The sequence below is a fragment of the Cynocephalus volans genome, chromosome 1 (genome assembly GCF_027409185.1).
Source record: "Cynocephalus volans isolate mCynVol1 chromosome 1, mCynVol1.pri, whole genome shotgun sequence".
In the NCBI taxonomy this organism is placed as follows: Eukaryota; Metazoa; Chordata; class Mammalia; order Dermoptera; family Cynocephalidae; genus Cynocephalus; species Cynocephalus volans.
The window spans coordinates 202,028,684-202,054,784 of record NC_084460.1 but is presented as its reverse complement, the minus strand read 5'-3'; the positions used below and the strand labels follow the sequence as shown (position 1 = coordinate 202,054,784).

The 26,101-nt window shown below is 36.5% G+C and overlaps 1 protein-coding gene across 1 annotated transcript in view; it reads left to right on the top strand.

Moving 5' to 3' along the window:
* Positions 1-401: 401 nt before the first annotated feature.
* DPP10 (dipeptidyl peptidase like 10) overlaps positions 402-26,101 on the top strand; it is a 686,000-nt gene continuing 660,300 nt past the window's right edge. Inside the window, exon 1 of the mRNA XM_063093496.1 lies at positions 402-473. Within this exon, the coding sequence (XP_062949566.1) occupies positions 402-473 (72 nt within the window). The remainder of the gene's footprint in view (positions 474-26,101) is intronic.

Below are 26,101 nucleotides of genomic sequence, written 5' to 3'. Positions count from 1 at the left end.
GGCGCAGACTGCGGTAGAATGCCAGCCGGGCTCCTCAGGCGCTGCGAGACGTCGCTCCAGCGCGGTCAGGTGCCGGGAGCCCGCCGCTCGCCGCTCCACTAACTTGTCACTTGCTCGTGTTTGGTCTCCGAGGCTCTCTACGCTTTCGGGTGGTGGGGGGCGGGGGGAGAGGGGAGTTGAGGGTCTGCGGTCGCCGAAGCAAGGATCCTGCGAGGGGAGCCTGCCTGGTACCGCTGTTTTTCCCCTTCCAATCGCTCCCCTCCCCCCACCCCGTCGCTGCCGCTTTCCCTTCCGCCAATTCGGAGAGGGACGGGCGCCTGTGACATGCGATCGCTGCCAAGTGACGGTCCCCGAGTCTGAAGTGCCCGCGAGGAAGTGAGCGCCAACGCGGGCCGCCGGCGATGACAGCCATGAAGCAGGAGCAGCAGCCCACCCCGGGGGCCAGGGCGAGCCAGGCGCAGCCGGCGGACCAGGTGAGAGTTGGCAGCTGCGGCCAGGCCCTCCCGGGAGGGGTGGCTCCAGTCTGCGTTCCTCCCGCCTCTCCTCCCAGGCTCGGCTCCCACGCCTCCCTCTCCCCACCCACCCCCGCCCCAGTTCCAAGCTCTCCTCTGCTCATCCATGGACTCCGCAGGAAGTTAGAGCATCTGAGTGCGCTTCGGGGTCGAGAGGATGCGCAAGGTGGAGAGCCGCGGGGAAGGGGGCAGAGAGGTAAAGGCTGGGGGTGCCCCTGGGAGCCCTGGCGACCGGGCTACCGTGGGAGGGAGAGGTGGCGGGGGCCAAGGAATGGGGTCTCTTGACTCCCTATGAATGCACGTTGGAGGTATCTGCCACGTTCCTGGAGACGTCCACTTGCAGCGTTCAAGCTCAGTCTTCCTGTAGCCGGGACGCGCTCTGGCCGAAGCGACCCGAGTAGGCAAATGACCTTTTAGGCCGGCGGACTTTTTCCTTTCTTTTCTTTTTTCTTTAGGGTGACGGGAGTGGTGGTGGGGATAGATGGGGGGAAGAGGGTGTTCCAGGCATTTGTAGTCTGCTGAGGGGAACGCAGCTTGGGGAGCAGAAAGGCATTAATTACTAAGGGGAGCTGGGAAGGTACTGGCTTTAGCGATCTGTTGGGTCCACATATATTGTGTCTGCAGAGATGAGGTGCCCTGTTTTGCCTGAGGGTTATTCTTGTCCCTTTTCCGCCCTTCCGCTCCCGCCACCTGCCTTCTGTTTCGGTTTTTAGGGCTCTGTGGCATAACCGTATGGTGGATCCCTATCTTGTCTCTGTTCCTGGACTGGGGTGATTTCGGAGTTCGGTGTCGCTTTTTCCCAAAGTTGGAGGGTCGGGAGAGCCACGGCGCCCTGGCAAGTAGGAGGGAGGCTGTGATGAGCCGTCTCCGGGTGCGGTCACGTTTACATCAATGAGAGACTCGGGGCAGAGAGAGCTGCACTTAGGTCAGCTGCAGGACTCAGGCACTGGGACACGAGGGATAGAGCTCTTTACCCGGAACACTCATTTATTTGTCGGAGGCCGCCGGACACGTTCCTGGCAGAGACATTCCCAGCTCCTTGCTGGAAGTGGGGCGAAGGGGTGCAAGCAGCTAGGATCCCGCGGCAGGCAGCTTGGCTCTTCGCGTATGCTGTGCACTGAAGAGCGTGTTGAGGGGAGCTGTCCAAATCGCCCAGGAGTGGCGGAGAGGCAGAGGAGGCCATGCTGGGGATGCTGTTATTAATATTCCAGTCTTGGTCATCGCTCCTGGCTTGTAGTCTCTTTTCTCCCCCTTCCCTCCCCTTCTCATTTCCCTCACATGTGTTTCACACAGGTGGTGGGACTTATTCAAAGCGCCCTCTCCTTATATGGGGTTTGGGTGGGGTACTGATGCAGTTTTTACAAATCCTTTTTCTTAAACCATCCTCTTGGCGCCATACCCTGAGATAAGTATGAAAATATAAAAAGGCTACATCATATGTCCCTTCCTCTTATACCTCTTCCCCTACCTCCACCAGCACACAACACAATGTAGAAACTGGTTAGCAGATGTATAAAATTAATTTCAAGAGAGGAGCATGGATTTAACATCCTCTTTCAGGCTGACAGCCCTTAAATTTCATTAACAAGCCACTGAGCCTCAACTGCTCTTGGAATGATGCTACCAATAAGAATGATTAGTCAGGTGAGAGTCCCCACATGAAATCTTTGCTCAGTAACCTGTGACACCAGCTGGTTACTTGAGGTGCTGCAAACCGTTCAGTGATGGTGGAGGTGGGGAGGAAGTGGAGCAGAGCACACAGAAGCTGAAAATGTATGTGTAAATAGTGGACACACACCGTACATGCAGAGCAAATTCTTTTGTCAGGACTACTCTGGTCCTTAAAATTCATATGAAGAGATGGGTTCAAGCTTGAATCTATTTTTCTTGTTAGTGTGCATTTTTTATGACCACTTTAAATATCCAAACAGAAGCCATTTACAAAACTCTTATTTTAATTGAGTATTTTTAAGTGACTCTGAGCATTTACATAATTTTAAAATGTCAGTGGTATTCATTTTGTGCATGTGTTAAAGTAAGAGAGTTGATTTTGCAAGGTGAAAAGTCAGACTGAATATACATAGCAGCATCCCAATGAGGGTTTTTCAAGCACTCCCAGGAAATACCTATATCTAGTATATTCTTTGTCCAAAGCTTGACATATAAAGCAATGGCCAAATAATGTAGATGATGGCTAAATGCTTAGATTACTTTCTGTAAGACTACTAAGTTTTTTTTATTAACAGTATTAGTCATTATAGTTTGATTCTGCAATTGTCTTACAACTCTAATGTAATAGTAGATATAACACCTCCATAAATATATGATTAATTGTACTGGTTTCTATGATATTTCAAAAACAATTCACAAATTTTAATAAAAATGTACCTTTATGAAATTCTACCTAGTGGTTAAATAGTGGGCATATTCCAGCTGATCATGCACTATGTATTGATTTTGAATGATTTAAGCTTTTGAGTGTTGCCAAAAAGGTCTTTCACTTACCAGGACAGAGATTTTTATGAAACCTCAAAGAAGTCTTGTCCCAAGCCCATCAAACACCTATCTCCATTTACAGACCATAGTCTTTTCTCTGAATGAAAATGGTTATGAACCATGGAATTTGGTTACTGTTAAAGTCCTGGCTCTGTTTCATCTTAAAGTCCTGGCTCTGTTACTATCCTCTGGCACAGGGTGCCATGACAAGAATTATCATCTCCACAGGGATAAGCAACAATAAGAATAGCAGAAAATGTATACTTTTATTAATATTCTAAATCTTTGGAAATAATTCTATCATCTTAGTAATCTTTCATTCAAAGATTCATTGATTACACAAATGTTTCCAACAGTTCTTTTTGTTGTTTTCATAACACTTCACATTTACAAAATGTCTAAACATAAATGCTTTGAGATGGCAAATACAGTCATTTCCACTTTATGTGATCACTATTTCATTTTACATTATCCAAGATCTTGAGTGGCTAATTTAAAAAAAAAAAAAATCACTTCTGGAATGCTTGCCATGTGCAGAGTACTGTTCTTGGGGCTGATAGAGTAATATTTATTGAATGCATTCTTCTATTTGATTCTCAACTTTTTGAGGTAGGTTCTGTTGTTATTTCTATTCTAGAAATGAGAATACAGAGGATTAGGACTTTGAACAACTTACTAGGCTTGTCATCATAAGTGCTGGAGGTGAGACTTAGCTAGGAGCTCATTTAAGTCTGAAGCCCAATCTCCAAACTTTACTACAATCGTGATACAACACATTCCTGTTGTAAGAATTCAAAATAATTTCAAATTGTACGTGTGCACAAATTTACCTTGAATGTGTAAAATGGTTGAAGAATTTGTCTAAAGCTTCAAGTGTATATTACAACCCTTGAAATTTTAAAGTTAACTTAATAGCTCCTATTTTGATCTACGTAATATAAAAAGAACCAGATAGATCCTCATAAATACATAGGAACATAAAAATATATATATCTTTTTATCACTTGCCCCTGGAAATGACGAGACTCTCAAGATTTGTTAAATGAGTACTTTTTTTTTTGTTGTTGGTCAGACAAGGTTTAGAATTTGCTCACATTTCCACCAGGTGGCACCCTTCTGCTGAATCCAATGGGTAAAAATGTTGCCTAAAATATGTGTTCTTTCAGCTCCAAAACAAAAACAAAAACAAAAACAAAAACAAAAAACAACTACACAAAAACAAAATAAAGACAAAAAACATCCTCACTTTCTGTAGTATGACTATAAAGTGTATTTTTAAAAGCAAGTATTTGGCTACAAAAGCATTAGTTATGCATTTTTCTTTAAAAATGCATTTCGGTAGAAAATCAATCTCTTACAATTCAACATGTAGCAGCCTTTCGATAAAATAATTCATGGTCAGAAGATTGATTAAATGTGTAATGTGTAAAATGTCTTCTGCAAAATATCCTTTGTACTTTTGACCTTTAAACAATAGTAACTTAAAATGTTTCAATAGAGAAATTAGTATTCAGCATTTTTATTTCAGCTTTGGTATAGCAAACTGGATTAAAATTTTTAAATGTATTCCTATCATGAAAACTTGCAAAAAAAATTATTCTCCCATGTTTCTCTTGCTAAAACATAAACACGGTCATAATTTAGTCAATAAACTATTGTTTTTAACATGTAACTTAAAAAAAATAGCTTTTATGGAGTTCATGTTGAAAAACTTTATTTAATAGAAGATTTCTTCTTCTAACCATTTAATATATAAAATATGGTATCTAATTAAGGGGAGAGCTCTATATCATTGTATTATAAAGCATAATTTAGGTTAAATAAAGGTGTTATGTCTTTATGATTTGAGAGAAAATATACATTTCCTACTCTCCCTTAATGTTTTATTTTATATATAAATATAGTATTAAGTGTATAATATAATATATAACTCATTATATTATATGTAAGACATTTTATCTACTGAGTTAAAACATTGCACAAAATATTCCTTACTTAGAAGCTTCTAACACGTCTATATATCTATTTGTTTATTTCAGGGAGTGAGCAAATTGCACATTTGAAAAAGATTAAATTCTATAAAAACTAGTTAAAGAAAATTGTGTTATTAAATATTAATGCTGCATTATCTTATGAAGCACATTACATTGGAAACAAAACACACCCAATTTCTCTCAGTCTGAGTAAAATAAAGCTATTTCAAAATTTAAATTTCTTGAATCATTTATAATAACAATACTTTAAGCTTTATAACTTATAAGGTTATTTTAAATTTATTTGCAATGCACCATGTAGCATACAAAGTGCTAGAATATTGTGACTAAGATTGCAAGCTTTCGCACCATCAACCACAAATATTTATTTAATATTGTAAGGGTTCTGCACGGGAAATTGCAGATTCAAGTTTGTATCCCAGCTCCACCAGTGACCCACCAGTCATTTCCACTTAACATGATCACTCTTTCATTTTACATTGAGAGATCCAAGATCTTGAGTGGCTAATAGTAATTTAATACATATATTTTTAAATCACTTCTGGAACACTTGCCGCGTGCAGTATACTGTTCTCAAGGTAAACAGGGCAGGATTTCTTGGGCAGGATAACTCAGTTTCTCCATTTCATCTCTGAATGGAGGTGACTATAGGTCCTTTACAAGCTGTTATAAGTATCAAATATAACAATATATATAAAAGCTTTGGAATAATGTCTGCCTCATACCAAATCCTCTTATTAAATGCATAGTATGGGAATAACAGTCTAGACAAAATTGAAAAAAAAAAAAAGAAAAAGAAAAAGAAGAGCTTAGAGATTCATTAAACCACCTACAGCTGGTCCTTTATTTTAATGTTTTACAGACTATCACATTTTTCGGTACTCATGTTTATATGATTACACATGAGTTTGTGCATTCCTGTAAATATTATATCAATAGATTTAGATATTAGGCCTAATTTGGCAGACATTCATACTTTGAAATATTGTTGCATCCCAGCTTCTATTCAATCAAAACTTACATCTTTAATGTCCTACTCTGTAAGGGGGCCAAACTGAAAGCAAACATTGGCTAATTCTCACTAACAGTTGAATTAGCTGTGCAATATGTTGCATATTATTTTCAATGCAATGTACTTTGTAAGGTAATTAGCATGAGAAAGAGGAAATTTGAAGAAAAAAGAGATGAGATTTATAAATATGTCCGGGGGTGAGATTTCAACCAGTATAGCAAGAGAGTGTGCATAGCAATTGAGCCCCCAGGTGCCCCTACTTTCTTTGAGAGGGTGAGGATTGGACTAAGCACAATTCAAAGTACTTTTTCACACAAATTTTTCTACGGTTATTTCTATGTAACATTTAAACACAAATGTCATTTCTTGATGTTCCAACTATTAAAATTACCTCCGTATATTTTTGTACCTGCTGAGTGACTGTACGTGTGCCCTAAGTTCATGACTACTGAGGTATTGTAATGGGGACATACATCAACCAAGAAAGTTTGGATTTTTTAAAATCTGAAGACGTGTACAAGGTCCCAAAGTGGCCAAATAAATGGTGGCAAGAATGTAAGCTTCTTCATAAATGTATGTCCTCACGGAAGGTTGGAAATGTTTCCACCCTAGTGTTTGCTGGTTCCCTTGAGAACTCATACATCTTAGGATTTATTATTCCCAGCACACTAATGTCTTAAAGTTTTTATTGACCTGATCCATGAGCTTCCTGGCAATAATCAATCTTTGTTTATGTTTCTTATGTAGATAACACCTCTTTTCTAAGGCACCTACCTTCCCTCTACCTGGTAGACAGTTTTATCATTCATTACATATTAACTTAAGGAATTCTTGTCATTTCCAGGATGGTAAAAAATGCTGAGAAGTAGATTCAGGAAGGAGAACAGGGCACTTAAGAGAAAGCTTTTTTATTGTAGCTTCATCTTAAGTTGTCGTGAATCCTCAGGATTTCGGACGTAATGTAACACCCACTGCCATGCTAAATATGGAAAACTTGCTTTTATCCAAAATTGATAAAGTGAATACTTTATTTTGAACTATCCTGTTCAGTACTTGATGTTAACGGTTCTATGTAAAAGCTTCTACATAACAAAAAATGATTTTCATTTTTCTCAAATTTATCATGCCATAGTTTATTTTAAAATTTTTAAAATGTTAATAATTTTTAACCAGCATTCAGGTAATATGCTTATGACATTATTCAGAATGGTATATTTTACAACATTTTTGGAATCGCCAAATGATTTCAGATTTAATTACTTTTTGGCGGGATGCAACCTGATAGAGAGTTAAGAACAAAATCAAACACATTTCAGATTGAATCCTTGCTCTACCCTTTACTATGCAATCTTTAACCCCTTTAAAACCATTCCTACATCTTAAAAAAGAGAGGATGGTGAAAATGTTGTAAGGATTAGGGATAAACTATGTGAATGGGCTTGTGTAGCATCTGACCCTAGGTAGAAACTTCATAAGTATTTTCATTCTTATTGCTATCGTGCTTCTAGATCATCTGAAAAGATTGTTTCATTTTCTTTGCAAGACTGATTTATGCTAATGAAAATGCTAATGAAAATGCTGAATATGTATGTGTTTGTGTGTGTGTGAATCATTATCAAATATACACACACTACGCATACTTATATATACTTATAATCTAAATACTCTGGGTATTTTACAGTTACGTTATTAAAGGGCATTAGATAAAAGTCAATTTGTGATAACTTGACTGATTTCTACTACTTTTAGATGATAACCTACTTTTTTTTTTTTTTCCCCAAAAGGCTAGGGTCTTGTTTGAAATGTTCATGGATTAATATTCCCTTTTCAGAAGCTTGGTTGTCAGGAATTATTGACTTAGAAATTCTTTGCATATAGGAACTGATGCTCTGTTGAGTTAAAATTTAAGAAAAGTTAGTTGAGTGCATAATCAAAACTGACTTTGCATTTGGGAATGTTCCATAGCCAAGTTTTATATTATCTGACTTTAATATTATTGCAGTTTATCATACTTATTGATTTTGTCAGGTCAGAACAAAAACCTATGTATCAAGTTACAAGATAGTAAATGAAGAAAAGTGAGGAAAAAAGCTATTTTTATGATCTTTATCTCCACACCCTTTTTGAGATTTAAATGAAGATTCAATTTCTTATTCCATCTGAGAGTTTCTGCTCTGAAAACAGAAATGTGACAAATCTGAATTATATAATTTAGAACTTGAATGACAGACTCTCCTGTGATTTATTTTCAAATAATGGACCAGAGAGACTACTTGAAGTTGCATTAGTAATGCTCATACTGGAAGAAGTAGGCCTTTCCTGTTATTGGTACATGGGTTTACTTTTGGCAAGAGAGACTGAGTAAGTAAAAACTCTGATACTTACGCTTCCATTAATCACATCTTACCTCCAGGAATGGTTTTAATATAAGTTAATGAATGCAATACATGGCCATTTTTTCATTTTACATGTTTTGAAACAAGTACTATAAGTCTCTTTTATAACACAACCTTTTAAATCGATGTTTTACAAACTTGCATAATGATTCTTCTCTCTTAGACCCAGAATTGAAGATTAGCAACCAAGACAATGTTTGAACAGAGGTTGAAATTATATTTTTTTGAGAGAGAAAAAAAATCTTACTGCGTGAAGAATTTCTCAAATTTAGAAATAGGTAATTCTTTTGGCTAGGTTAGTCTATAATTTAAATTTCCTGGAATCTATAGATTTATTTATTTATTTTATTGTGAATATTCATGACATACAATGCTGATTGTCACCCTCCGTGGCATGATGTGAGGGCCAGATTCATATTGGCAGCATACCCGTTACCAGAAATTGCTTTTGTTCCCAGTGTCCCCCACCCAATTATCCCCAGCCTCCCTCCCCCTGGCCCTTTCCCCCCCACTCCATTTTGTAGCCCAAGGAATGTTCTCTCCCTCTGCAAGACCAAGGCACTACTGTGGTCTTTCTTTCCTTCATTCATTCTCTCTTAGCTCCCACTTATGAGTGAGCACATGCAGGATTTATCCCTGTGTACTTTGCTTATTTCACTCAACATAACCAACCTGAACATGCCCGATCTCATCTGTCCTGGGAATCTATAGATTTATGAATAGATTTTCTTTCTACTCTATTAGTTTTTAGGGACTTCAAGGGAAAAGACTACACATTACAATTGTTTTTGTTCCTTTTTGGAATAATATAAAATGGAAGTGTTCCAAAAAAATAAAGTGAGTATGTTTTGAAGCTATATCCAGCATCTTTCTCAGGGTTATTTATTTTTTCTTCGATCCTAGTAGTTATGTGTATTCTACTTTTGGACAACTATATTGGCAGTTATAGGCATGTGTGAATCAAACCAAAGGTTAAAATGGAAGAGACCCACCCTCCTTCTCATCCATGGAGGCTGCTTAGAATTGATCTAGAATGAGGTTTACTGAGATTATTGCCACAGTGGCATTATGAGTGGTTTCCTCTGTATCTGCTACTTCTTACAAATTTCTGTTTGCTCTCAGAGTCAGCATTTCTGTCTCACAGGATGACAACTTGGGTTTCTTTGTCTGCCTTTGCATCTGTGCCATCTCCAAACCCAAATCCAGTTCCTTCTACCTCTCTCTCTACTTTTCTGAAAGCCATTCTCTGTACAAGAGTTGATTCCTTCACGTGTATAATATTTTGACTCAATAGCAGCCTTTCCTTTACAAATTCTTCCCTTCAGATAGCCATAATGTAAGGAATGCTGGTAACATTTTGAGAAACAGTTCTGATTCCTGAATCTAACACCTTTGTTTTCAAATCAAGAAACAAATAGTGGAGAGATGAAGTCACCTTTCTAAGGTCACAGAGTTGTTTAGAATTAGAATCAGTACTTGATTCTGGGTATCTTCATATATAGCCATTTTCCATGCATCACGTTTCCAGATTCAGCTGCTGTTACAGAGCCTTTGATAGTTCCATGGTGGCACATCTGCCTTCCTTAGTCCTTGACATTAGTGTAACCTTAAATATATATATTTTATATGTATGTGTGTGTGTGTGTGTATATATATATGTTTTTAAAAGCATTGAGTCCGTAGGCAAAACTCACTTGACATGTTTTGATTTCTCCATTGTGATGTATTAGTTCCAGGCCAGTAGTCCTTAGGTTTTTGACAGATGACCACAAAACTTCACAGAACAACATAGGTGTCTTATCCAATTTGCCATGGCAAGATGTCACCCCCAGACTCACAAAGCCATTCTGAAAGTAAATCGTGAGATCCACTGCTCCAAGGAAATGGCAGTGCTTCCCACTACACAGCAGAAGCTGACTTCCTGAAATATCCCCTGTTTCCCTGAGCATGAATGAGCACACATTGATCTCTGCATTCAGGATTTGAGATTGCAACTCAATGGCAATGGAGTTGTAATTGGATGAAACGCTACTAAAGGAGAGATGCACTTAAGGAACTCTGGAATGCATGCAGGCGAATTTTAGAGATTTCTTAGGCAGTTAATGAAAACAACAGATTTTCAATTCACTGGATTTTTTTGGTAGGTAAGGCTTTTCCAGAAACTGATAACTTTTGTTCATAGAGTTGTCAGAGTACCAAGTTCTAATACAAGACCTGAGAAATGGTTATATGCTAAATAAATAAATCCATGTGGAGAATTTTTGAGTTACAAAGAATTCTTTTTAGTAAAAAGAACTAGAGATTTCTCCCCATTTAACCTGACTTTAAACTAGCTTTTTGAGTTGTTTGTTTGAACTTACCCAGACTCTCTCTTTGAATAGGATATTTCATCAGGAAATGGAATAATGCTTACCTTGCAGATTATTGTGAGGAGCAGCAATGAGATTGTTTATTATCCAGGAGATGCATAAAGATGATAGTGCTTATTATTTGGCTATTAATATTTGTTGGGTTGCTATACCAGACATAGGCAGAGTGATGGAAAATCAAACTACACTTATGGTGAGGTTCCCCGAAGTTGGGGATCCCAGCTTTAGAGCTATTAGGCCTCACAATCAGCTTAGTATAAGCACAGCCTTGTTAACTGCTCTATCAACCTGTCCCTTACTATCAACCTGTCCTTTACCCCCTCCCTTTCTCCTAAGTAAAGTGTTTTTTTGAGAAAAACTGGATTCTGTGTAGAACAAAATCTTGTTTAAAACAGAAAAACCGCAGAGCAGCTTCAAAGTGCTGAATGCTCAAAATAGCTACCAAACCCCTTTCCCTAATTCAAACCCTGTAAAATCTCTATCAGTCTGTATGGGGGTGGGAATTGATCTTTAGTCTCCCCTCCAGGTTTGCTGGAAATAAACTCCCTGATATGGTAAGCATTTGGCTCAGAGTCCTTTGATCCCTTTGTCTTACTGACCTAACAAGAGAGCTTTTCTCCATTGCTTTGACTAAATCAAAAACTTAAGGGTACCTTTAATATTGAGCTCCTGGTTTTGTTTTCATGGAAATTATATGGAGTCATCCTGGCTTCAAAGCAAACATGGATTAGGAGTTGGTTAAGAAAATATAAGGCACCTATTTTTGTATTCCTTATAAGCGCAGAGATGTCGACAAAGTTTGGATTTGGAAGGTAGGTACGCATTTACTTTCCTGAATTTGTTGTCTTCTTTTTCTATCCCATGGTTAAATTCCATCTCATGCTTATATCCTGCATTTGGAGTGCTGCCTCGTTCCTTCTCAGAGCTACCATCCTTGAGCTGGAACAGAGAATTCAAAATAACTAATATAAAATCACAGATGGTGCAAATATTTGAAAATAGGTAAATACAATCTAGGATTAGCTGCTTGGACTCAGAAGTGTCAGTTTTATATTGCTTATTGGTCACACAAGACAATTCTAGTTAAGAAAAACCCAGAACAAATGCATCATGATATAAAATTGCTGGTTTGGAGTTGTGCAACATAGCACAACCGTAATTATTATATAAACTTCAAAATGAGTCACTCTGTAACAAGGAAAAGGCATTTCAGAGAGGTCATAAAGCACCATGAGCTTATACAGGGGATAAAAAATTAAGCAGGAGTTATAACATGTTATTATTGCACAGTACCATTTACTGACTTCCTTTTAAAGCCAATTTTTAAGGCAAAAATATCCATTCTTATGGGGATGCTTCAGGTGGGTACATCTTAAATGACCTTAACATGGGAAGCAGCAGTCAAATTGCCAGAGTAAAATTTGCAGATGGTTATTATTAGTAACATGCACTGTGTGTTCTTAATGCTGCCTCTGAGAGATTTAAACTATAGAATCTAATTTGCTTTCAGTTTTCACTCTTTCAGAGATGCGTATATTTTATGAGAATCTTAGAACTGACCATGTGATTAATTCACCTGGTTTACTGATAAAACAGCAGAGAATGATAAAGGATGACTTGCTTAAAATCATATGACTGATGAATTTGGTAGATTAGAAATACAAACTCTTTCCTCCTAGGTAGGACCCTCACTAAGTTCAGAATCATAGAAATTATTTTTGGTTGTCCATAGTGATGTCAATAGAGAAGTGGATGAGATTTAAAGTGGAAAGGTTCCAGCTTGTTTAAAGTTGTTTATATTTTTTATTTTTATTTTATTTTTTTCCAATTTAAAATAATTTTTTTATTTGTTTCTGGGTAGTGGGTTTAATAAGACTAGATCTACTATGTAGATTCTATCTGGAAGCAACAAGCTTACCTGTGACATGGTTTGCATGAAGTCTAAATTTTCTGCAGTTTCTCATTTCTCAGATGAAGCAGTGGAAACTAGGAAGACTTGCTCCAGATAGGACATGAAGGTCTCTAAAACAGTACTGATCTCTGACAAAGTATAAGTTCACAAATAAAAAACTGTGGCTCTCATACAATTATGTAGTGAACACATGTCAAGGATTTAACCATTCATAAAGGAACCATCAAGATGGTAAAGCTGGTTCAAAGAGCACTTAAGGAAGAGAGATTTATATAGTCAGTCAGAAAAGAATGGCTTACAAAGTTTGCAAAATTGTATATGAAAAAGGTTAATATCCAACAAGGAATTTAAACCCTAACCTTTGTAGTTGTCTTTTATAGCTGACAGAAAATTTTTGCAACTTATCTATCTTCTACAATTAACATTTAACTTTACAGATTCTGGGCTGATGTCAATAGTAAATAGTAAGTCAAAGAAGAGAATATTCTCCTGAAATTGCGTAATCCTTGTGTGAGCTAATTAGAGAGTACCCTGATCTGACATTGAAAAGATGGACATGCAGTCATATGCATATTTGTTTTGTTCGCAGTTTTCAAAAAGTTTTCTTAACATTTCCAACTTCAGGACAATGGTGCAATCTGGGCCTCTACTTGATGTCACAGCCAACGTCTTAAGCAATTTTATCAAAGCTTTCAACAAGCCTTATGGGGCTTGGAGTGTCAGATTTGATTTACCAGCAGTGAGGTCCTGGAATGCAGCCAGCAGCCAACATAGCTTGTCTGCTTCGTCCCAATAAATTGGTCCAGGTGTCTTTGAAGGATAGAGAACAATTTGGTAATCTCAAATAGCCCTTCTGTTGAGAAGATGCGATAGGATAATTACACACAAGGGAGTAAAAAGCCATTCTTGGAGGATTTAACAAAATAAGGTTCAGATCAAGTTGCATGGTGGTACTTGTCTCTAGAGGCGGCTGCTTTTGAGCTGCCCATAGGAGGAGAGAGATAAGCCACCCACACGGTTTGAGTTAAGATATATCATAAGTTTTCCTTCCCTTGTCACTCCCTTCCATGACTTCCAGTGCTCTGAAAAATAGCTCTTCTAATCTATCTGCACATATTTGAAATTCCACGATGGCTTCCTTTGTTCCTTTCTCTTAAGGTTCAGCAGGGGTGTTAACTTTTATCTAATTTGTACTTAGGTGTCCTTCCATGATTGCATGATGTGCTCTATCTTGAGAACTGATGTTTGGGGGCCAGAGAAAATGAGGGCCTTATGAATGGAAGGGGTGAAGGCAGAAGGAAATAAATGTAGAGACAGGCTGGAGATCTCAAAAGAGAATCACAAACAGCACATGGGGCAAAAGCCACTTCTTCTTCCTGGACTTCAGTTTTCTCATCTGTGTTTTAAAAAAAATAAAATAAAAAGTAAGTTTAGATGGGTATTTGTGCAGTGTACAAAGAGGTTCAGTGAATAATTTGGATCTAAAAACTTATTGAATTATTTAAACTTATTTTCTTAAAATGTTTTTTTACTTTCTCATAGAAAACTATCCCACCAAATATTAAGCAATGGTATTCTAGGCCAGCATGGTAAGATAGTACGCTCTGAAATGATAAAAGTGTTCTATATCTGTGTTTCCAGTGTGGTAACCACCAGCCATATGTGGCTATTGAGCACTTGAATTTTGGCTAGTGCCGATGAGGAACTGAATTTTAATTTTCCTTAATTTCAATTAATTTAAACGTGAATAGCTGTATGTGGCTAGTGGCTACTGTATTAGAGATTCAGTTTTAGACCATTACTTTTCAAACTTTAATCTGTACATCAATTAATTGGGAGTATTGCAAAAATGTAGATTCTAATCCAATGAATCTGAGGAGTACTCCAGCATTCTACACATATAACATGTGCCCAGATGATGCCTAGTCATAAAAGAAAAAGAATTTTAATGCTAAAATTATTGACATTTTTTTATCATTGACAATAAACAAATTTGTGAGTGTATATTATTCATATAAACCATGTGACTGTCAAGAGCCTAAATCTCATTTAATCCTCATCATAACCCTATGTAATAGATGCTACTTTTACTTTGGTTTTACAAATGAGAAGCTGAGGTTCAGAGAGGTTAAGAGATTCCTAAACTAGCACCACTAGTAAATGGAGAAGCTGTCCTTTGGTCATATACAACCACACACGTAATCACCATCAATAACTTCCCTGTATAAAATTGAGGCCAATGATTTGCCATTTGTGGCTTATCAATAGATCATATTTAATTTTATTTCACAGATAATAGTGGTAGTTGTCATACTAGTAGTTATAGTAATAATGTTCATTATAACTCTGTTTACAAGTTAGTATTGTCATCCTCATTTTAAAGATGAGGAACCTGAGGTTCAGAGAGGTAAAGTAATTTGACTAGGGCTGGGTGACTTCTAAGTGGTAGAACCAGGTTTTGAACCTTAGCTCTGCCTCCCTAGTGCTCTTGTCTACTCTGGTGCATAGTTTCTCATGTGTTCAGTGAGTGCCAACTCTTTATCAGGCAATGTGCTAAGAGCATGATTCCAGTCTTCCGTATGTTCAGTTGGGCAAGTAGTTAACTTTGAAAAACTTAATCACGTATAATTTCATGTTTATCCAGAGTATTTTAAAATAGAGAAGTTACTCTTCCTTGTCCAAAATGTGTAATTTACTTTGCGTCATCTATGAAGCCAACTTTTTAGTTATGCATATTTAGTTTTAGTATCTCTTGTCTACTTATCTTTTAGTAAAAAACTGATGTGAACTGTAGGATGTATATGTGGATGTGTGTATTTATACATAAATGTTACAATTATTTGTTATCTTAAATTATTGTTAAAATTGTCTTTCTTGTCACTAACAATAACCTTGAGCAACAAATTGGCTTCATCATTTTAATGAATGAGAAGGTAAATGCTTCGACCCTGGTTTTTCAGTTATCTAAGTATCAGATCTAAGCCTTATTTTTCAGAGGTTTCTGTCATTTCGTTTAGTTCAGTGACCATTATAACTGAGTTTATTTTTTTTACTTCTCAATATAAACAATGCACACGGTCCTTTTAAATTTCTGAATGACATATTCATGCAGTTCAAACATGAAATATTATACAAATATATACAGTAGAACATCTCCCTCCTAGAATTGTTCCCCAGCTACCAACTGCTCAATTCTTCATGTTATCATTCTTTGAGTAGATAACTACTATTATTATTTTCATTGTTTTCTTTTTTTGTTGTTCCAGAGAAATTTTTGCATATTCAAGCTCATTCAGACTCTTTCTTCACCTCTCTGTATAAAGACATCTGTTTTATTTTATTTTTATTATGTTCATATTTTTATTTATTTCTTAGCATCTAATAACATTTCAAGGTTGGGAAAGTAGCTTGAGATTATATATATATATATTTTTTTTTTTTAATTAATCAATATGTAATATAGTTGATTTTCATGTCCCTTTACCAATTCCTCTTTCCCACTTCCTTCTCCCCCCACCCCCAATCAACATCATACCTGTTCACTTGTCTTAACAAGTGCAAGGAACTGCTGTGATTGTTGTGTCTTCTTTCGCCCCCCACCCCCTGCAGCAGACATCTACTTTAAGATGCAGTCTTTTTACATTGCTTTTTTTTGATAAAATCTGGATATTATTAAAATAAATCCTCTGACAGCTGGCTTTTTTTTAACAATTTTTCTCCTTTATTCATGATGTATTAGATCACTATGTATCCCACCAACTGGTAAGCAGTCTTAGTGCAGGTGTGTGCATGTGCCATTGCCTGCATGCAGAAGACAGTAACCATACTCTGGGCACATGGCCTGGCAAACACCAGGGACTTGCTGAACACCTAAGAAACCATTCACTGGAGCAGACAAGAGCATGGCCTCTTGAGATAGACAACCAAGGTTCCAAACTTTATTCCACCGTTTAGAAGTCATGCAGCCCTTGTCAAATTACTTTATCTCTCTGAACCTCAGGTTCCTCATTTTTAAAATGAGGATGACAATACTAACTTGTACACAGAGTTCCGATGAGCATTACTACTATAACTACCAGTACGGCGACTACTACTGTGATCTGTGGAAGAGAACCAAATATAATTTCTTAATCAGCCACGTGCAGCAAATCATTGGCCTCAATTTAATAAAGGAAATAAATTCATGATTTTTATTACACTATCATTGTATGTGATCAAAAGACAGTTTCTCCATTTACTAACTGCTATCTTTTGCACTTTCTGAGCCTCATTAGCAAAACAGGAATCAAAGTATTCAATTTTTTGGCATTAACATCAATGCTACGTATTTGTGTGTGTGTGTGATATGAATATCTTTATCTTATCTATATAGCATTTGTCTACATATGTTAATGGAGGGATGTCTTTTAACAAATCAAAATGAGGATAGCTTTCTCCCTACCCCAAGCATTAGAGTCAACAATAAATGCCAGCTCTTGAATATTCCAATAATTTGGAAATAACTGATAAGCCTTTCTCAGTGATAGGTAAAAGGAACTATTATTTTCATATTCTGGAAGACAGTCCCATACCTTATGAGACATTCATTCTAAGGAAACAATGACATGATGTTTAGAAATTTTAACATAGAATTTAACGTGTACCCTATATTTTCTGTAATAATAAAGAAAATATTATATTTCTGGATGTGTGAATGAAACTGTGAAGCCAAAAGCCTACTGATGGGTTGGATCCAGCATTGTAAACATTTTGTTTCCTGTACTACAATTAGGAAATATAGAGATTCTCAATGGGTAATAATGAACAGGTGGTTTGCTTGCATTTTCTTATATGCTGTGGGATTAACATAATTTGGGAAATGGGAGGCATCTCTTTAAGGAACAGACTTTCACAGCTACTCACCCTCCCAGTGAAGCAGGAGGAGAATAATAATAGTTGAGAGAGAGATGGAAGACCTTAGCCCTTGCACAATCCTTTTTATTATCAAAGAAAAATTACTTTTACAAATTATATATTCATGGGGTTTTATATCCTTCCCATCTCATGTATCAAGGAAGGTATGAATTATTTCAAACTCAGCAAAATTATGTGGTCAAATTATTCCCTCTGTTCCACCAAGTAATTCTGAAAAATTATTAACAGATACACCAGGAGGAATACTAGTGGTGTTGAGAGGTTTTATTGATCAATTATGGATAACCAGCTCTGCTAAGACTCCAAACCATCTCATAGGAAGAATTTTTAGTTAAATTCTTCTTAACAGTAGGAAAAATATTTTTTTATTTTATTAAGATTCTATAAGATATATAAAGTTACTTAAAATAAAATAACCTCTTTTCTCTGAAAAATATTAAAGAAAATCAATTATTTACAATACAACTGCTGAATTATGCCAGGACATCCCTGATAGCTGCTAATCTTTTAACACTAAGAGAAACCTTTAACTTTCTAATGCTTCTGGAAAGTCAAATTTCTGAATAGGAAGTGGTTTTCAGATTTCAGATAAGACATTAACCCTTGATGTACTGTTTGGGATATTAGAAGATTTGAGGGCATGGTTGGAGGGAGGGTACATTGATAGAAATCGAGAAGGACTTCGATAATTTTTTTTTCTTAAATAACCCAGACAGAAAACATATATGAAATGATACCAGGAGGATTCCTGATTTCATGTTATAAATATTGAGTGAGTATGACTTATAATAAATCTTAATGAATTACTAATTATGTATTCATACATAAAGGCTAGGTAAAGGTGCCATTTGATTTTATCATGAGGAATTAACCTTCCTGTGTGTTATAATCCAAGGTCTTTTAGGTTAGACGTACTGCTTTTGCAAATTAACCTGGAAATCCTGTCAGATAATCTAATTACAGAAATACAGAGCAGTACATCGGGAAGTCAAGGTTCTCTTGGCTTCTGGGACTTTAGTGTGTTTGGTAGGCACCAAACTTTTTGTATCACCAGCTCCTGTCAGAGTCTCACACCGTACACCCAACAGATGAATTATAAGTTATGCCACTGGAAATATCTAACTTTAACATCCTGTCACTAGAAATGTGCCTATGTATATAGAGACCCAGGTTTATGCTCTAGAGAAGCTCTTCTAAATTGGGGGGGGGGGGCGGTGCCAAAAAAAAAATCCCTTCCTGCTTATTTATCTGGATATCCATGGAGGTAAATAGTTACATTGGAAGGGCTGGAAGTAACCCCAAGAATTTTTGGTTATAATAACCTTCCTTCCTTTCTTTTCTTTTCTTTCTTTCATTTTAAAGCAAAGAGGCAAGATGAAATAAAGAAGTGAATAAAAACCTTTTTCTTTACCCTGAAAATGTATATCACTTAACAAAAACATCTCACTGCTCTTTCAATTTGTAAATAGAGACAATATAAAAAACATTTTCTAACATGAAACACCTTTGACACTAACACCTTGTAAGGTAAATCCATTCCTTTTATCCTGGACCTTGAAAAACAGTTTTCAGACAAATAGTTTTGGTGTGAAAATACTTAAAATGAGCAACTTTCATTATTTTTTTAAGAAGTCACAAAGGGAGTGCTGGTGAGTTAGTATGCTAACCAAATTCAGAAAGCATATGAGGCAGATTCTGTTTTATTTATTACTTCATAACACATTACTCCATCATTCAGTATCTTAAAACCAACAGCATTTCATTTGCTGGTGATTCTGTTGGTCAGGAATTCAGGCAGGACTTGGAGGGCAGCGCTTCTGCTGCAAGCGCATTGGCTGGGGTCATTGGCTCAGCTGCATTTAGTTGGTGGGTGAGCTAGGCTGGAAGACTAAGAAGGTTTCACTCATACATATGGTCTCTCCTTATTGTGCCTTTCCTCTCTCCACATATGTAATTTGGAGTTCCTCACAGCACAGGTCTTGGGATGCTCACTAAGCTATTGCCTTCCAAAATGAAAGATTCCAACGAATGAGGACAGAAATTGCAGTTGTTTTAAGGACCAACTTTGGAAGTTATAGAGTGTCTCTTCCTCCACATTTTATTGGTCAAAGCAGGACACTGGGTCAGCTCAAATACAGAGGGAGGGAAAATGGAGTTCTTGTTTTCATAAGAGAAGTGGTAACAGAGTCATGTATCATTGGCCAAAGCAACAGAACTGTATCTGGGTATAGATGTTCACTGTAGGACAATGCGGGTAATTCCAGGGTGTTTAGATGTTGGAAATATTATAAGAATAAAAGCCATTGAGTCAGTGCTGTACTTAGCCATAACCCATAAACATATGCCCTTTGGAATATGAGGACAAGTTATAAATTGATAGAAAATAGTCCTTCATGTGCAATGATGCTTAAAAGAATAAGAATTTATATTTTCACTTTAAAATAAAAATAAATATAAAGCAATCATCTTTATCTAGGTATAATCACAAAATATATTTATTTGGAAATAAATTCAATATATTTCTTGGTTGAAAAGTTAGTATTTGATAAATTGTCTTTTAACTTCAGGGAAATTAGAACCATGTAGAGTAATTTGATGTCAAAGTAAAACATACAGCTAGACTTCTGAGAAGGTGTACATCTTAAAGGAAGGGACAACTTGCACATAGAAGTTGGTTATTATGGCTATAAAGGTACTTTAGTTCTGAATTATAATTACTTTAATGAATCCTGCCACTTTGAAATCTTTTATATTGTCACATTTCATGCTGGAAGAAGTAGTTAAGCTGAGATTGGTGGGCTTCCAAATATTGCACATAAAGTTGGCTTTTTCAGATGGAAAGAAAATGATCTGGGAAAAAACATTTAGAGTTCCAAGGAATGCAATATAATTCTCTATGGAACATCTTTTAAATTGCTCTTGCCCTTTCTTAGACATTAACAGTACTTCCACGCACTGTTTGCATTGGAGTACCTTGCAATGCGAAGTGTAGATACTCCATGGAGTGTGTCCCTATTTATGACAAATTTCTCATTTACCCTGTGCATCAGTGAAGGTTACTTAACTCAGAGGGGGAGGTGGGGTGCCTACGTGAGAAGGAAGATGCCTATGTAACCTGAGGGATGAGCATTCCCTTTCCTGTGCTCCCCACTTCTCCATGTGTCCTGTTCTGTTTAAGATACTGTTTCATCTCTCCATCTTCCTTCATTGTCATGGGATCTGGGAATGTGGATGCTTCAAATGGTAAACTTACCACTTGAGAAAAAAGTGGTGTGGCCTGTACCACATGGACAGCAGGCTGCTGTGAGTCCTTTTTTGGAACATGAAAAATTTGCAAACACACACACACACACACGCACACGCACACGCACACACAAACTAAGGAAAAAATTACTTGAATGCTTCTCTTGGTATGAAAGCATAAGTCCTATAAGACTAGTTGTGACCACTTTTTAATTCATCCTTTCTTATTCACGTGGAAAAGAATATAGAGAAAAATTATCCAACGCTGTAGTGTGATGTTATTTTACCCCAAAATGCCACATACGAATTTTCTTTTATTTCTTAGAGGTTAGTTCTTTCATTAACACTCCAAACTTTACAAAAAAAAAAAAAAATCCCGTTTTTTCCAAATTGATTCTGACCTGTGATACTTGGGAATAAAGCTATGTGTGTATTTTAAGCATTCCTGTCTTGGTGGCTTAAATTAAGTGCCCTCCAGCGGTAATCCTACAGAACATTTTTCTTGCCTCCGTCAGATTTTGAAATTGCCTGTTTACTGGTCTCTCTCCAAATATCCACACATTTCTTGAGGTCAGGAACGGGACTTGTTCATTTTGGATTATCAAAGAGAATTTTCAGAAAATATTGGTGAATTTGGTTTTGTAGTAGAAATATTTTGAAGAAAAAGTGTCTTGCATTTAGAATAAGGGCTCTTGACAGTCTTTATTAAGCTGATTAGTATTTATAATATCATCTGATCTGTGGATCAGTTTAAAGTCACTAGGCTAGGAAAACTGATGGGGACTGTGTAGTCCCACTCTGACAGATGGAATGAATATTCAGCCCTGTGGTGTACAACTCTCACAGAGAAAATTTAGAGTGAGTCGATGCACGGCAGAAAGACAAGAGTTCCAAAAGCTAAATCAAAAGAGCTCTGAAGAAAATAGGAAGAGCAGGTAGGGGAGAAACAGAATCTGGAGGGTACTAGGATGGCAGGGGACTGTGTTTCATGTGAGCCTCTAAAGGTACCCATGGAAATAATGCCAGTTGGAAAGTTCCCATGGGACTGAGTTGGTGAGGAGGACAAGCTAAACTAACAGGCAAGAGTGGATTGCAACATTAGTTATAACTTTAAATCCAATCAATGTCTTTGGACTTATGTCCCAGCCAGGGAGAGGGAATAGGGAAAGTGATGACTTTTTGAATAAACAATTTCAAGAAGGTGTGTAAAACCTAAGAAAAAGAATAATGACCTCAAGGGGTAAGGCCTGATCTTGAGGGACTTTATGGGTCAAAATAGAAACAGTTAGTACTTTAAACTTGTACCCAGTCATCTGAGTGATGCAAACTTTTGCTAATTTTTTTTTGCCATAATATAGTTTGTGAAGAGGAATTCTCACTCTACCCAATGAAGATTATCTGTGCACTTGAGCTAACTGTGTTGGACTGGATAGGGAGAAAGAAGAGGTAATTTTAAATAGAAGAGAGAAGTAAAGAAAAGTTGTGTGAATGTCTGCAGATGACATGTGTAAAGTCCTATTTCTTCTGTTTCTTGGGCTTTGACAAGGTGATGGCAGCAGCAACCTCTTTGGAGGCTGTTCTTGAGGAATGTTCCCATTTATCACAACCATGTAAAAGTCAATAATGGGAGAACTACAACAGACAAAGCCAAGCCAGCTGTAATTAATGGCCCAGGCCAATATTGGTCTTCGAAGTATTCAGATATGAATAAATGCTAGATAAGAAAGGTGGCTATTTATCTCTTCACCCAATACACCTTTAAACATTTGTGCAAGAAATAAATATCCTAATGGAAACATTTGCAGCCTCACATATTGTCTGAATCTCTGGACTGTGACTGGAGACAGCAGGTTGCCCTAACTAATTGCAGTGAGACAGAATAATCTAGTAGAAGCTATTTTTATCCTAAGTAATATTTTTTCTGAGAAACATAGTTAAGGAAAATGAATAACGGTTATTTGTAATGCATAATATGAGAGTCCAAAAGAATATCGAAGACCATAAAGGATACTTTATTGCCAAGTTTCACCATTGCTTGAGGCAAACTAAATTTTATATAGCAGTTTTTTGTTGTTATGTTAACCAAAGTATGAAATAAGTGATAATTTGAAAGTAGCATCGCTTGAATATTTTTATTTTTAGAATTAGATAAGAACTATACTATGAAGTGGATCACAGTCAGATTATAATTCTTGAGCACTCAACTCTTAGGAAGCCCAAATGACATTGTTTTAAAAGTATTCCATGTTTAAAACTCACAGCATGTTAACTCAGTTATTTCAAGGATTTGCTTTTATAGATAAGAAGGTTTTGTTTTTTTAAGTTTTTATGTTATAAGCATACAATGAATTGCAGTAGCCTGTGACATGCTCTAAAAAACATCAGAGGCTGAACTACATCATATTCATGAGGGAGAACTTAATGTCGAGAATTAAAATTTCCAACACCTATTTACATACACTTAGAGCATTTCAACAAAGAAATAAATTTAGTGACAAAAGTTTCAAAGTATTATAGAAGTGTTGAACTAAAGAAATAACTCATGGAATATTAATAAACCATTTTACCAAATTCATTATGCAGAAAAATTATCACTAGAGTCCTAAAATATGATGAGTACTTTCAAAAGTAAAAATTACATAAAATTTAAATTATTAATGAGAAATATTTTAATGTTATACCAATATATATTAAAACCGTGTTTTTTAATTTCTGAAGAAAATTGTATTGAGTGTAAGAATATTTTAGAGGTATGATTAACAAACCAAGAAGAAAATAACATAAATTTAGATATTTAATGTTATCTAATTGGGCATAGATTGGCTCTAATTCAGTGTGTCAGGAAAGGTAATGTTAACAAAAGGATATAATCTGGACAATATTAAACACACAGGTCACTATATTTAGAGGTCATTACTGTAATTTTTAAAATTTAATATAGGTTATAATGCAACTATGTCGCATTGGAGTTCTTCAGGAGTTATCTTTACTTCTTTGGTGAAAACTGTGAAAAATACTTTCAAGAATAAAGCTGATTACAGTATAACAGTGTAACTCTCCACAACCTCTACCTCACAATAAATACACTCCACATTATTGTATTAGTTATAAATTTCAAAAATGTATTAATCAGTTGAATTTTAAAAGTCTATTATATTGACTTAATTATTTCTAACTCTTCTGAAACTGAGTAGAAAGTTTTTTTACTTCTTCCTCTGTAACTTCATTCTCACCACTCAGTAACTCCATTGTTTTTATTATCTCCTTCTTTCCTTCCTGGTCTTAGTGTTCTTTGCTTTGGTTTGTTTTACATGTAAACCCAAGTATTTCTATATAGAATAAATAAGAGTATATTCTATGTGCTTGGGAGAACAAACTTTTACAAATTGATATTATGCACCAGGAACTGTGTTGGCTGCTGGATTTACGTGGCTGAAAGAGACATGGTGGTCCTCGCAGAGCCTACGGTGGAACAAAGGCAGAAACAGATCAGCACGGTTTGGCAAAGTGTGCACCAGTGCTGTGGATCGCTTGCAAAAGCTTTGTTTAGCTTATCCTCAGTGGCTGTAGTGAAGGGTAGTCAAAGAAGTCTTCCTGGAAGAGGTGGCCTTTAACTTGAGACTTACAACATAAGTAGAAGATAGGATAAAGAAAGGGGGAGGATAGAGAGTGGTCATTTCAAGAAGCAGGTAACATCATGAACAAACAAATAGATCTCAACCACATGGTGTTTATGGAAAATTACAAGCAATTTTATGTGACTGTCGTGTAAAGTTCAAGAAAGTGGTATGTGACAAGGTTGGAGGAGCTCTGTCATGGAAATCGTTGTACTGGTGGGATATTCACAGCAGCTTGGTCTTTATTCTAGAAGATGGGGAGCCTGTTGGAGCGCTTTAAGCAGGTGATCAACATGGTTGATTTTAAATGTATCATTTTGGCAACAGTACACAGCAAGGTGAATGTAAAGTAGTAATTTGCTAGGGTAGGTTTTCAGAGGCTACTAATAAAGTTCATATGAGATAACAAAGGACCTGGACTAAAATCATAGTCCAGAATGCTCCCAGGTTTCTAATTCTATTGAATTTGGGAGATGGTGAAAAGATGCATAGAATATGTAAGGAGAAACAAATCCCTGTGAAGCGAAGTATTTAGTTTTTCATATAGAAAATTTGAGATATCTATAGATATTTTTTTAGATGAGACTATGTCTTGAAGGAGAGAGGGAAGAACACATAACTTTGGGGGCAACTAGCACATATATGGTTGCCAAAACTATGAAAGTGGGTGGACTTTTTAGGCTTAGTTTATATAACGGGAAAGTGGTGGTTAAAGAGAGAGTCTTAGAAAAAAAAATTTAAAAAGCAAATGGAGCAGAGAAGTCTATGACCCATCAACATCAGATGGCCAGAGCAGTAGGTGTAAAATCAGGAGGACGTCATGGAACCCAAGGAAGTATTAAATTTGAATAACAAGGGAAGCATTTCTACGTTAAGGCAGCAGAGACAGCTGGAATTGAAATCATGAGATTTTATAGCATTTGGAGGAGTAGGGATTAAAAAACCATATAATGGGTTGAAGCATGAGAAAGCAAAGGAGAGAAGTAAAATTCCAAAGAGGGAGAAAGACTAGGAATGGAAGAGACATGAAATTCAGCAAATTTTCTTTTTTTTAATTAAATTTTGTTGTATGTTATCTGTGTGGTTTTTTTTCTTATGTTTTAGAATAAAAAGAATCAAATGTTCACAGACTACAGGCAGAGTCGGTTGAGACTAAGATTGGAGATACGCTGATATGAGAGAAAAGGGAATAATTAAGGAAGCAGGGTGTCGGGGGGAATGTCAGGTAACTGGATCTATCTGTATAAAGAAAAGTTTGGCCTAATATTCAGAATGACATAATGATTGTCAAACTTTCATCGAATTAACTAAAAGGAATCATTACTGAAGTAATTTTAAGCTGATAGAGATGTATTAAGAATTCAGGCAATGCTTTAATGTCTCTTAAGAAAAATTCATAGTCCAGGCCATAAAATACAGGAAACCCAAGAAAGGTCAATGATAGAGAATGGGCAGAAAAAAAGAAATGTAAATGTTTCCTAAGCATACTTAAAGATCCTCAGGTTTGCTTATGAAAAGAGAAAAAAAAAAAAAATTAAACTTCACTGCCATAATACTTTTTTTTGGATTGGCAAACCCCCAACAGTTTGGTAATATATATACTGTCATGGGAATTGTCATATGGAAATGCAAAATG